Source organism: Mycteria americana, unplaced genomic scaffold (genome assembly GCF_035582795.1).
Source record: "Mycteria americana isolate JAX WOST 10 ecotype Jacksonville Zoo and Gardens unplaced genomic scaffold, USCA_MyAme_1.0 Scaffold_155, whole genome shotgun sequence".
Lineage (NCBI taxonomy): Eukaryota > Metazoa > Chordata > Aves > Ciconiiformes > Ciconiidae > Mycteria > Mycteria americana.
This window is the reverse complement of record NW_027445495.1, coordinates 22,915-35,814: the sequence shown is the minus strand read 5'-3', so window position 1 is coordinate 35,814 and position 12,900 is coordinate 22,915. Positions and strand designations below refer to the sequence as shown.

Sequence of the window (12,900 nt, the reverse complement as noted above, 5' to 3'; positions counted from 1 at the left end):
TGCTGTGGGTCCCATGGGTGCTGTGGGTGCTGGTGGGAGTCCATGGGTGCTGTGGGTGGGTGGCGGGGGTCCCATGGGTGCTGTGGGTCCCATGGGTGCTGTGGGTGCTGGCGGGGGTCCCATGGGTGCTGTGGGTCCATGGGTGCCATGGGTGCTGGTGGGAGTCCCATGGGTGCTGTGGGTCCCATGGGTGCTGTGGGTCCCATGGGTGCCATGGGTGCTGGTGGGAGTCCCATGGGGTGCCGTGGGTCCCATGGGTGCTGTGGGTGCTGGCGGGGGTCCCATGGGTGCTGTGGGTCCCATGGGTGCTGTGGGTGCTGGCGGGAGTCCCATGGGGTGCTGTGGGTCCCATGGGTGCTGTGGGTCCCATGGGTGCTGTGGGTGCTGGCAGGGGTCCCATGGGTGCCGTGGGTCCCATGGGTGCTGTGGGTGCTGGCAGGGGTCCCATGGGTGCTGTGGGTCCCATGGGTTGCCGTGGGTGCTGGTGGGAGTCCATGGGTGCTGTGGGTCCCATGGGTGCCGTGGGTGGTGGCGGGGGTCCCATGGGTGCTGTGGGTCCCATGGGTGCTGTGGGTGCTGGCGGGGGTCCCATGGGTGCTGTGGGTCCCATGGGTGCTGTGGGTGCTGGCGGGGGTCCCATGGGTGCTGTGGGTCCCATGGGTGCTGTGGGTGCTGGCGGGGGTCCATGGGTGCTGTGGGTCCCATGGGTGCCGTGGGTCCCATGGGTGCTGTGGGTGCTGGCAGGTTGGGCGTCTCCACGGCCGCCTCCACCAACGCCGTCTCCCTCTGCCGGGCGGGCCGGGCTGGGCCGCGTCCAGCGCCTGGAGCGCTCCCGCCGCCTCCTGCTCCAGGTGGGGACAGGGGACATCGGGGACAGGGGGGACATCGGGACATTGGGGACATGGGGGGCATCAGGGGACATGGGGGCATCGGGGACATTGGGGACATTGGGGACATGGGGGCCATCAGGGACATTGGGGACGTGGGGGGCATCAGGGACATGGGGGGCATCAGGGACATTGGGGGATGTGGGGGGCATCAGGGACATGGGGGACATTGGGGACATTGGGGACATGGGGGCCATCAGGGACACTGGGGACGTGGGGGGCATCAGGGACATGGGGGGCATCAGGGACATTGGGGATGTGGGGGGCATCAGGGACATGGGGGACATTGGGGACATTGGGGGACATGGGGGCCATCAGGGACACTGGGGGCGTGGGGGGCATCAGGGACATGGGGGGCATTGGGACATTGGGGACATTGGGGACATGGGGGGCATCAGGGACATTGGGGACATTGGGACATTGGGGTCATCAGGGACATGGGGGGGCATCGGGGACATTGGGGACATGGGGGACATGGGGCATCAGGGACATGGGGGGCATCGGGGACATCGGGGACATGGGGGACATCAGGGACATCAGGGACATGGGGGGCATCGGGGACATCGGAACATTGGGGACATGGGGGACATCAGGGACATTGGGGGGGCATCGGGGACATGGGGGACATCAGGGACATCAGGGACATGGGGGGCATCAGGGACATCGGGGACATTGGGACATGGGGGACATCAGGGACATCAGGGACATGGGGGGCATCAGGGGACATCGGGGACATGGGGACATCAGGCGCACTGGGACACGGGGGCACGGGGGGCATTGGGGGACATCAGCTCTTCTGGGGGTCCCCCTGTCCCAGGGGTCCCGGTGTCCCGGGGGTCCCCTCCATCCTCTGCTGTCCTGGGGTTCCCCGCTGTCCCTGGGTGTCCCCCCCTCCCTGGCTGTCCCGGGGGGTCCCATTGTCCCTGGGTGTCCCCGTGTCCCCAGGGGTCCCCCCCATCCCCGTCTGTCCTTGGGGTCCCAGTGTCCCCTGTCCCCAGGGTCCTGTGGTCCCTATGTCCCTGCGGGTCCCCGTGTCCCCCGGGGGTCTCCTGTCCTTGGGCTCCCGGTGTCCCTGGGGGTCCCCCAGTCCCAGGCTGTCCCTGGGGTCCCAGTGTCCCCCTGTCCCCAGGAGTCCCGGTGTCCCTCTGTCCTGGGGGTCCCGGGTGTCCCCAGCTGTCCCCCATCCCTGTCCGTTCCTGGGGTGCCCTTGTCCCCCGGGCTCCCGGTGTCCCCCTCTCCTGAGGGTCCCCCCGTCCCCCGCTGGTCCCTGGGGTCCCAGTGTCCCCCTGTCTGGAGGTGCCCCCGCGGGGTCCCCGCCAGGACAGGGGGGGGGGGTGACGTGGGGTGACGTGGGGGTGTCCCTGTCCCCCCCCCCCCAGTTCGAGGGGCAGCCGCCGGCGGGGGCGGCGGGGCGGCTGGGGCGGGCGCTGCGGGACCCCATGACGGAGCAGCTCTACCCGGAGCCGCTGACCACCTTCGAGGTCCCCGTGTGCCCCCGTCCCTGTCACCACCATCGATGTCCTGCGGGGTGGCCCCCAGGCCCTGGAGCAGGCGGACCGCGAGCTGGGTAGGGGGACGGGCAGGGGACACGGCGGGGGGGGGGGACATGGGACGGGGTGGGGGGGGATGTGGAGGTTCTTGGGGACAAGGGGATGTGGGGGACATGGGAGATGTGGATGGGGACATGGGGGGGACGTGGGGGTGCTTGGGGACGTGGGACATGGGGATGTGGGGACGTGGGACATGAAGACATGGAGGACGTGGGACATGGGGATGTGGGGACATGGGACATGAAGACATGGAGGACGTGGGACATGGGGATGTGGGGACATGGGACATGAAGACATGGGAGGACGTGGGACATGGGGATGTGGGGACGTGGGACATGAAGACATGGAGGACGTGGGACATGGGGATGTGGGGGACGTGGGACATGAAGACATGGAGGACGTGGGACATGGGGATGTGGGGACGTGGGACATGAAGACATGGAGGACGTGGGACATGGGGATGTGGGGACATGGGACATGAAGACATGGAGGACGTGGGACATGGGGATGTGGGGACATGGGACATGAAGACATGGAGGACGTGGGACATGGGGATGTGGGGACATGGGACATGAAGACATGGAGGACGTGGGACATGAGAACTTGGGGGACATGGGGGACAAGGGGATACTTGGGGACAAGGGGACATGGTGGGGGGGGCGGGGGACGTGGGGATGTGGGGCTACTTGGGGACATGAGGATATGGGGACATGGGGGGACATGGGCCATAGGGGGGACATGGGCACATGGGGGGGGATGTGGGGGTACTTGGGGACATGGGGACATGGGGGGACATGGGCCATAGGGGGGACATGGGCACATGGGGGGGATGTGGGGGTACTCGGGGACATGGGGACATGGGGACGTGGGGCTGCTTGGGGACATGGGGACATGAGAACATGGAGGGCACGGAGGACACGGGGACGAGGTGACACGATGACACGGAGGCCATGGGGACGCGGGGTGTCCTCGAGGCCCTGGAGGACGCTGGCCACTGGCTGGGCGTGGGTCGAGAGACTTGGGGGGGGACATGGGGGGAGGGGGGGGTGGGGGAGGGGCGGCGGGGGCGTCCCTGGGGACCCTTGGGGACAGCGGTGTCCCCCAGGCCTGGCCTTCGACCCCTGGGACGTGCAGTACTACACCCGCCTCTTCCGCGCCGCCGGCCGCAACCCCACCTCGGTGGAGTGCTTCGACCTGGCCCAGTCCAACAGGTGCCCCCAGCCCCCCCATTCCCCCGCAACCCTCCCCCACCCCCCTGGAGCCCCTCCCCCTGACCCCCCCGAGCCCTCCCCCATCCCCTGGAGCCCCCCCAATCCCCCCTGAACTCCCCCCCCCCCAGCCCCCCAATTGCCCCCGACCCCCCCCGTGGCCACGTCCCCATGTCCTCCATTAATGCCACCCCGTGTCCGTGTCCCCACGTCCCCCATTGATGCCACCCCCATGACCATGTCCCCGTGTCCCTCAATGACACCACCCCCCATGTCCACGTCCCCATGTCCCCCATTGACACTACTCTATGACCATGTCCCCCTGTCCCCCGTTGATGCCACCCCACGTCCATGTCCCTTGTTGACACCACCCCGTGGCCATGTCCCCCACTGACAGCACCCCATGGCCATGTCCTCATGTCCCCCATTGACACCACCCCCATGACAATGTCCCCATGTCCTCTATTAATGCCACCCCCATGGCCACGTCCCCATGTCCTCCATTAATGCCACCCCCATGACCGTGTTCTCGTGTCCCCCATTGATGCCACCCCCATGACCACGTCCCCGTGTCCCTCAATGACACCACCCCCCATGTCCATGTCCCCATGTCCCCCATTGACACTACTCTATGACCATGTCCCCATGTCCCCCATTGACACCACCCCCATGACAACGTCCCCATGTCCTCTATTAATGCCACCCCCATGACCATGTCCCCATGTCCCGCGTTGACACCACCCCCATGACAACGTCCCCATGTCCTCCATTGATGCCACCCCCCTATATCTGTGTCCCTGTGTCCCCCATTGACGCCACCCCCACCCCCAGACCATGTCCCCCTGTCCCCCATTGACACCACCCCCAGACCATGTCCTCATGTCCCCCATTGACACCCCCCCATGTCCATGTCCCCATGTCCCCCATTGATGCCACCTCCCATGTCCATGTCCCCATGTCCCCCATTGACACCACCCTGTTGTGTCCATGTCCCCGTGTCCCCCATTGACACCACCCCCCATGACCGTGCCCCCCCGGTGACGCTGCCCCCCATGACCGTGTCCCCGTGTCCCCAGCGAGCACAGCCGCCACTGGTTCTTCAAGGGGCGGCTGGTGGTGGATGGGCAGGAGAAGCCGCAGTCGCTCTTCCAGAGCATCATGGGAACCCAGAGCTCCAGCAACCCCAACAATGTCATCAAGTTCTCCGACAACAGCAGGTGGGACCCATGGGTGCCCCATGGCATCAAGGCCAGGGGTCCCCGGGTTGGCTGTCACCCATGGGTGACCATGGCATGGAGGTTGGAATGGGAGGGGGGGGTGTCCATCAGCCATGGGTGACCATGGCATCAAGGTTGGAGGGTCCCATCATCCGTCGGAGCCCATGGCATGGAGGTTTTGGGGTCCCATGAGCCATGGGTGATTATGACATGGACGTTGGGCCATTCAATCACCCATGGGTGCCCACAGCATGGAGATTGGGCAGTTCCATCACCCATGGGTGCCATGGTATGGTGGTTGGGAGATCCTATCACCCATGGGTGATGATGGCATGGAGGTTGGGAGGCTCCCATCACCCATGGGCGCCATGGCATGGTGGTTGGGAGATCCTATCACCCATGGGTGATGATGGCATGGAGGTTGGGAGGCTCCCATCACCCATGGGTGCCATGGTATGGTGGTTGGGAGATCCTATCACCCATGGGTGATGATGGCATGGAGGTTGGGAGGTTCCCATCACCCATGGGCGCCATGGCATGGTGGTTGGGAGATCCTATCACCCATGGGTGATGATGGCATGGAGGTTGGGAGGCTCCCATCACCCATGGGTGCCATGGTATGGTGGTTGGGAGATCCTATCACCCATGGGTGATGATGGCATGGAGGTTGGGAGGTTCCCATCACCCATGGGCGCCATGGCATGGAGGTTGGGAGATCCTATCACCCATGGGTGATGATGGCATGGAGGTTGGGAGGCTCCCATCACCCATGGGCGCCATGGCATGGAGGTTGGGAGGCTCCCATCACCCATGGGTGATGATGGCTTCAAGGTTCGGGGTCCCATCAGCCATGGGTGATGATGGCTTCAAGGTTCGGGGTCCCATCACCCATGGGTGATTATGGCACGGAGGTTGGGAGGCTCCCATCACCCATGGGCGCCATGGCATGGAGGCTGGGAGATCCTGTCACCCATGGGTGATGATGGCATGAAGGTTGGGAGGTTCCCATCACCCATGGGTGCCATGGCATGGAGGTTGGGAGGTTCCCATCACCCATGGGTGCCATGGCATGGTGGTTGGGAGATCCTATCACCCATGGGTGATGATGGCATGGAGGTTGGGAGGTTCCCATCACCCATGGGCGCCATGGCATGGAGGTTGCGAGATCCTATCACCCATGGGTGATGATGGCATGAAGGTTGGGAAGTTCCCATCACCCATGGGCGCCATGGCATGGAGGCTGGGAGATCCTATCACCCATGGGTGATGATGGCATGGAGGTTGGGGGGCCCCATCAGCCATGGGTGATGATGGCTTCAAGGTTCAGGGGTCCCATCACCCATGGGTGATTATGGCACGGAGGTTGGGAGGCTCCCATCACCCATGGGTGCCTGTGCCTTGCTGTGTGGCCCCCCCGATGGGTGCCGGCGGCGGGTGACGTGTCCCCCGTCCCCTCAGTGCCATCCGGGGCGTGCCGGTGACAGCGCTGTGGCCGCGGGACCCGGCCAAGCCGAGCCCCTTTGAGAAGAGGACGACCATCCGGCACGTCATCTTCACCGCCGAGACCCACAACTTCCCCACCGGTCAGCGGGGTTGGGGGGCAGATGGGGGGAGGGGGGGGGCGTGGTTTGAGGAGTGGGCGTGTCCTGATCTGGCCCCGCCCCCCCCCCCCCCCCCCCCCCCCCAGCTGTGGCCCCCTTCAGCGGGGCGACGACGGGGACGGGGGGCCGGATCCGGGATGTGCAGTGCACCGGCCGCGGCGCCCACGTCATCGCCGGCACCGCCGGCTACAGCTTCGGCAACCTGCTCATCCCTGGTGAGACCCTCGGGACCCCCCCCCCCCCCCCCCAAACCCCTTGGGGGGCCCCCAAACCCCTCGGGACTTCCCCAAAACACCCAGGACTCCCCCAACCCCCCTGGGGACCCCCCTAATACCCCAGGGACCCCCTAAAACCTCCTGGGACCTCCCAATACCCCAGGGACCCCCCCAAACCATCCCCCTGGGACCCCCCAAACCCCTGAGACCCCGTGAACCCCCTGTTACGACCCCCAATACCTCTGGGACCCCCCCAGACCCTCCCCGACCTCCCAATACCCCTGGGACCCCCCTACAACCCCCCAGGACCCCCAATATCCCTGGGGCTCCCTGGAACCTCCTGGGACACCCCAAAACCTCTGGGACCCCCCCCCCTACACCCCCCAGAACTCCCAAATGCCCTGGGACCCCCCCAACTCCCTCTGGGACCCCCCAATACCCCTAGGACCCCCCAAACCCCTCCAGGAACCCCAATCCCTCAGGGACCCCCCCAAACCATCCCCCTCGGACCCCCAAACCCCTGCGACCCCCTGACACCCCCCCCAATTCCCCAGCCCCCCGGGACCCCCTCGAGTCTTCCCAGACCCCCCAATACCCCTGGGACCCGAGGCCCCCCCCAAGGCCCCCCAATAGCTCTGAGACCCCCCCAGGACCAACAATACCCCAGGGACCCCCCCCAAACACCCCCCTTGGACCCCCCAACCCCGGGATCCCCCCCTCAACCCCCCCAATCCCTTAGACCCCTCCATACCCCCCCCAAAACTCCCCAGGACCCCCCCAAACCTCAGCGAACCCCCAAAAGCCCCCCAGTTCCCCCCAAACCCAGGGCCCCCCCACCCGTGGGACCCCCCCCAAGCTCCAACCCTGGGGTCCCCTTAGACCCCTCCATACCCCCCCCAAACTCCCCAGGACCCCCCCAAACCTCAGTGAACCCCCAAAAGCCCCCCAGTTCCCCCCAAACCCAGGGTCCCCCCACCCATGGGACCCCCCCAAGCTCCAACCCTGGGGTCCCCTTAGACCCCTCCATACCCCCCCCCCCAAACTCCCCAGGACCCCCCCAAACCTCAGTGAACCCCCAAAAGCCCCCCAGTTCCCCCCAAACCCAGGGCCCCCCCACCCGTGGGACCCCCCCAGGCTCCAACCCTGGGGTCCCCTGGCCCCTCCCTGGCCGGGTGGGGACCCAGGCGTCCGGGCCACCCCCCCCCAGGTTACGAGCTGCCCTGGGAAGACGGGGCGCAGCCGTACCCCAAATCCTTCGCCCGCCCCCTGGAAATCGCCATCAGGGCCAGCGACGGCGCCAGTGACTACGGCAACAAATTCGGGGAGCCCGTGCTGGCCGGTGAGCGGGAACCCCCCCCCGGGGGACACTTGGGGACCCCCAGGGACCTTTGGGGACCCTTCAGGGACACTCAAAGACCTCCATGGTCTTGGGGACCCTTGGGGACACCCTATGGCCTTGGGGACCCCAAGGACATTTGGGAGCCTTCCCATGACACTCGAAGACCTCCATGGTCTTGGGGACCCCTTGGGGACCCTTGGGGACACCCTGCAGCCTTGGGGACCCCAAGGACATTTGGGGGCCTTCCAATGACACCCAAAGACCTCCACGGTACTTGGGGACCCCTTGGGGACCCTTGGGGATACCCTATGGCCTTGGGGACCCCAAGGACGTTTGGGAGCCTTCCCATAACACTCGAAGACCTCCATGGTCTTGGGGACCCCTTGGGGACCCTTGGGGACACCCTGCAGCCTTGGGGACCCCAAGGACATTTGGGGGCCTTCCAATGACACCCAAAGACCTCCACGGTCTTGGGGACCCCTTGGGGACCCTTGGGTACACCCTATGGCCTTGGGGACCCCAAGGACATTTGGGAGCCTTCCCATGACACTCGAAGACCTCCATGGTCTTGGGGACCCCTTGGGGACCCTTGGGGACACCCTGCAGCCTTGGGGACCCCAAGGACATTTGGGGGCCTTCCAATGACACCCAAAGACCTCCACGGTCTTGGGGACCCCTTGGGGACCCTTGGGTACACCCTATGGCCTTGGGGACCCCAAGGACATTTGGGAGCCTTCCCATGACACTCGAAGACCTCCATGGTCTTGGGGACCCCTTGGGGACCCTTGGGGACACCCTGCAGCCTTGGGGACCCCAAGGACATTTGGGAGTCTTCCCATGACACTCGAAGACCTTCATGGTCTTGGGGACCCCTTGGGGACCCTTGGGGACACCCTGCAGCCTTGGGGACCCCAAGGACATTTGGGGGCCTTCCAATGACACCCAAAGACCTCCACGGTCTTGGGGACCTCTTTGGGACCCTTGGGGACACCCTGCAGCCTTGGGGACCCCAAGGCCGTTTGGGAGCCTTCCCGTGACACTCGAAGACCTCCACGGTCTTGGGGACCGCTTGGGGACCCTTGGGGACATCCTGCAGCCTTGGGGACCCCAAGGACGTTTGGGAGCCTTCCCATGACACTCGAAGACCTCCATGGTCTTGGGGACCCCTTGGGGACCCTTGGGGACACCCTGCAGCCTTGGGGACCCCAAGGACATTTGGGGGCCTTCCAGTGACACCCGAAGACCTCCACAATCTTGGGGACCCCTTGGGGACCCTTGGGGACACCCTGCAGCCTTGGGGACCCCAAAGACATTTGGGGGCCTTCCAATGACACCCAAAGACCTCCACGGTCTTGGGGACCCCTTGGGGACCCTTGGGGACACCCTATGGCCTTGGGGACCCCAAGGACGTTTGGGAGCCTTCCCGTGACACTCGAAGACCTCCATGGTCTTGGGGACCCCTTGGGGACCCTTGGGGACACCCTGCAGCCTTGGGGACCCCAAAGACATTTGGGGGCCTTCCAATGACACCCAAAGACCTCCACGGTCTTGGGGACCTCTTTGGGACCCTTGGGGACACCCTGCAGCCTTGGGGACCCCAAGGACATTTGGGAGCCTTCCCATGACACTCGAAGACCTTCATGGTCTTGGGGACCCCTTGGGACCCTTGGGGACACCCTGCAGCCTTGGGGACCCCAAGGCCGTTTGGGAGCCTTCCCGTGACACTCGAAGACCTCCACGGTCTTGGGGACCGCTTGGGGACCCTTGGGGACACCCTGCAGCCTTGGGGACCCCAAGGACATTTGGGGGCCTTCCAATGACACCCAAAGACCTCCACGGTCTTGGGGACCCCTTGGGGACCCTTGGGGACACCCTGCAGCCTTGGGGACCCCAAGGACGTTTGGGAGCCTTCCCGTGACACTCGAAGACCTCCATGGTCTTGGGGACCCCTTGGGGACCCTTGGGGACACCCTGCAGCCTTGGGGACCCCAAGGACATTTGGGGGCCTTCCAATGACACCCAAAGACCTCCACGGTCTTGGGGACCTCTTTGGGGACCCTTGGGGACACCCTGCAGCCTTGGGGACCCCAAGGACGTTTGGGGGCCTTCCAATGACACCCAAAGACCTCCATGGTCTTGGGGACCTCTTTGGGACCCTTGGGGACACCCTGCAGCCTTGGGGACCCCAAGGACATTTGGGGGCCTTCCCATGACACTCGAAGACCTTCATGGTCTTGGGGACCCCTTGGGACCCTTGGGGACACCCTGCAGCCTTGGGGACCCCAAGGACATTTGGGGACCTTGCAATGACACTCAAAGGTCTCCGTGGTCTTGGGGACCCCTGGGGACATTTGAGGACCTTTCAGGGATGCTCAAAGACCTCTGTGGTTTTGGGGACCTCTGGGGACCCTCAGGGACACTCTACAGACTTGGGGACCCCTTGGGGACATTTGGGGACCATTCAGGGACACTCAAAGACCTCCATGGTCTTGGGGATGTTGGGGACACCCTATGATCTTGGGGACCCCAAAGACATTTGGGGGCCTTCCAATGACACTCAAAGATCTCCACAGTCTTGGGAACCCCTGGGGCTCCCTGGGGACACCCTATGGCCTTGGGTCCCCAAGGACATTTGGGGACCCTCCAGGGACACCTAAAGATCCTGGGGACCCTTGGGGACACCCTGCAGCCTTGGGGACCCCAGGGATGTTTGGGGACCCTCCGGGGATACCCAAAGACCTCCATGGCCTTGGGGACCTCTGGGACATTTTGGGGACCCTCTAGATGACACCCAAGGACCTCCATGGCCTTGGGGACCCTTGGGGACACCACACTGCCTTGGGTACCTCTGGGACATTTGAGGACCCTTGGGGACACCGCGCTGTCTTGGGGACCCTGGGGATGTTTAAGGACCCTTCAGGGACTCCTGGAGACCTCCATGTCCTTGGGGACCTCTGGGACATTTGGGGACCCTCTAGGTGGCACCCAAAGACCTCCACGGCCTTGGGGACCTTTGGGACATTTGGGGACCCTCTAGGTGGCACCCAAAGACCTCCACGGCCTTGGGGACCTTTGGGACATTTGGGGACCCTCTAGGTGGCACCCAAAGACCTCCACGGCCTTGGGGACCTCTGGGACATTTGGGGACCCTCTAGGTGGCACCCAAAGACCTCCACGGCCTTGGGGACCTTTGGGACATTTGGGGACCCTCTAGGTGGCACCCAAAGACCTCCACGGCCTTGGGGACCTCTGGGACATTTGGGGACCCTCTAGGTGGCACCCAAAGACCTCCATGTCCTTGGGGACCTCTGGGACATTTGGGGACCCTCTAGGTGGCACCCAAAGACCTCCACGGCCTTGGGGACCCTTGGGGACACCACTCTGCCTTGGAGACCCTTGGGGACATTTAAAGACCTTTCAGGGGCTCCTGGACTCCTCCATGGCCTTGGGGACCCTTGGGGACCCGCTGCTGGGGGGGGGGGGGTGGTGCCACGCGGTGGGTGGCTTTGGGGTGGCAGGGGGGTGACGCCGTGGGGTGTCCCCAGGCTTCGCCCGCTCCTTCGGGCAGGTGCTGCCGGGGGGGCAGCGGCGGGAGTGGATCAAACCCATCATGTTCAGCGGTGGCATCGGCGCCATCGAGGACGACCACGTCCGCAAGGAGCCCCCCGAGCCCGGTGAGACCCCCCAGGACCCCCAGACCCCCTCTCCGGGACCCCCAAATCCCCCTGGGACCCCCAAACTTCCCCTGGGACCCCCAACCCGCCCCCCCCCAGGACCCCAAATCCCCATGGGACCCCTTCCCAGGACCCTCAAATCCCCATGGGACCCCCAAACTTCCCCTGAGACCCCCAACCTCCCCGCCCCGGGACCCCCAAATCCCCATGGGACCCCTTCCCAGGACCCTCAAATCCCCATGGGACCCCCAAACTTCCCCTGAGACCCCCAACCTCCCTGCCCCGGGACCCCCAAATCCCCATGGGACCCCTTCCCAGGACCCCCAAATCCCCATGGGACCCCCAAACTTCCCCTGAGACCCCCAACCTCCCTGCCCCGGGACCCCCAAATCCCCATGGGACCCCTCCCCAGGACCCTCAAATCCCCATGGGACCCCCAAACTTCCCCTGGGACCCCCAACCCCGCCCCCGGGGCCCCCAAATCCCCATGGGACCCCTTCCCAGGACCCCCAAATCCCCATGGGACCCCCAAACTTCCCCTGGGACCCCCAACCCCGCCCCTGGGACCCCCAAATCCCCATGGGACCCCTCCCCAGGACCCTCAAATCCCCATGGGACCCCCAAACTTCCCCTGGGACCCCCAACCCTGCCCCCGGGACCCCCAAATCCCCATGGGACCCCTCCCCAGGACCCCCAAATCCCCATGGGACCCCCAAACTTCCCCTGGGACCCCCAACCCTGCCCCCAGGACCCCCAAATCCCCATGGGACCCCTCCCCAGGACCCCCAAATCCCCATGGGACCCCCAAACTTCCCCTGGGACCCCCAACCCTGCCCCCGGGACCCCCAAATCCCCATGGGACCCCTTCCCAGGACCCCCAAATCCCCATGGGACCCCCAAACTTCCCCTGGGACCCCCAACCTCCCCGCCCCGGGACCCCCAAATCCCCATGGGACCCCCAAACTTCCCCTGAGACCCCCAACCCCGCCTCCGGGACCCCCAAATCCCCATGGGACCCCTTCCCAGGACCCCCAAATCCCCATGGGACCCCCAAACTTCCCCTGAGACCCCCAACCTCCCTGCCCTGGGACCCCCAAATCCCCATGGGACCCCTCCCCAGGACCCTCAAATCCCGATGGGACCCCCAAACTTCCCCTGGGACCCCCAACTCCACCCCCAGGACCCCCAAATCCCCATGGGACCCCTTCC

General features: G+C 65.4%; 1 protein-coding gene across 1 annotated transcript in view; it reads left to right on the top strand.

The window, feature by feature from the left end:
- LOC142403262 (phosphoribosylformylglycinamidine synthase-like) overlaps positions 1–12,900 on the top strand; it is a 38,511-nt gene that overhangs the window by 3,035 nt on the left and 22,576 nt on the right. Inside the window, 10 exon segments of the mRNA XM_075489470.1 lie at positions 745–796; positions 798–851; positions 2,267–2,377; positions 2,379–2,454; positions 3,543–3,648; positions 4,722–4,862; positions 6,321–6,445; positions 6,550–6,678; positions 7,886–8,017; positions 11,563–11,691. Of these exon segments, the coding sequence (XP_075345585.1) occupies positions 745–796; positions 798–851; positions 2,267–2,377; positions 2,379–2,454; positions 3,543–3,648; positions 4,722–4,862; positions 6,321–6,445; positions 6,550–6,678; positions 7,886–8,017; positions 11,563–11,691 (1,055 nt within the window).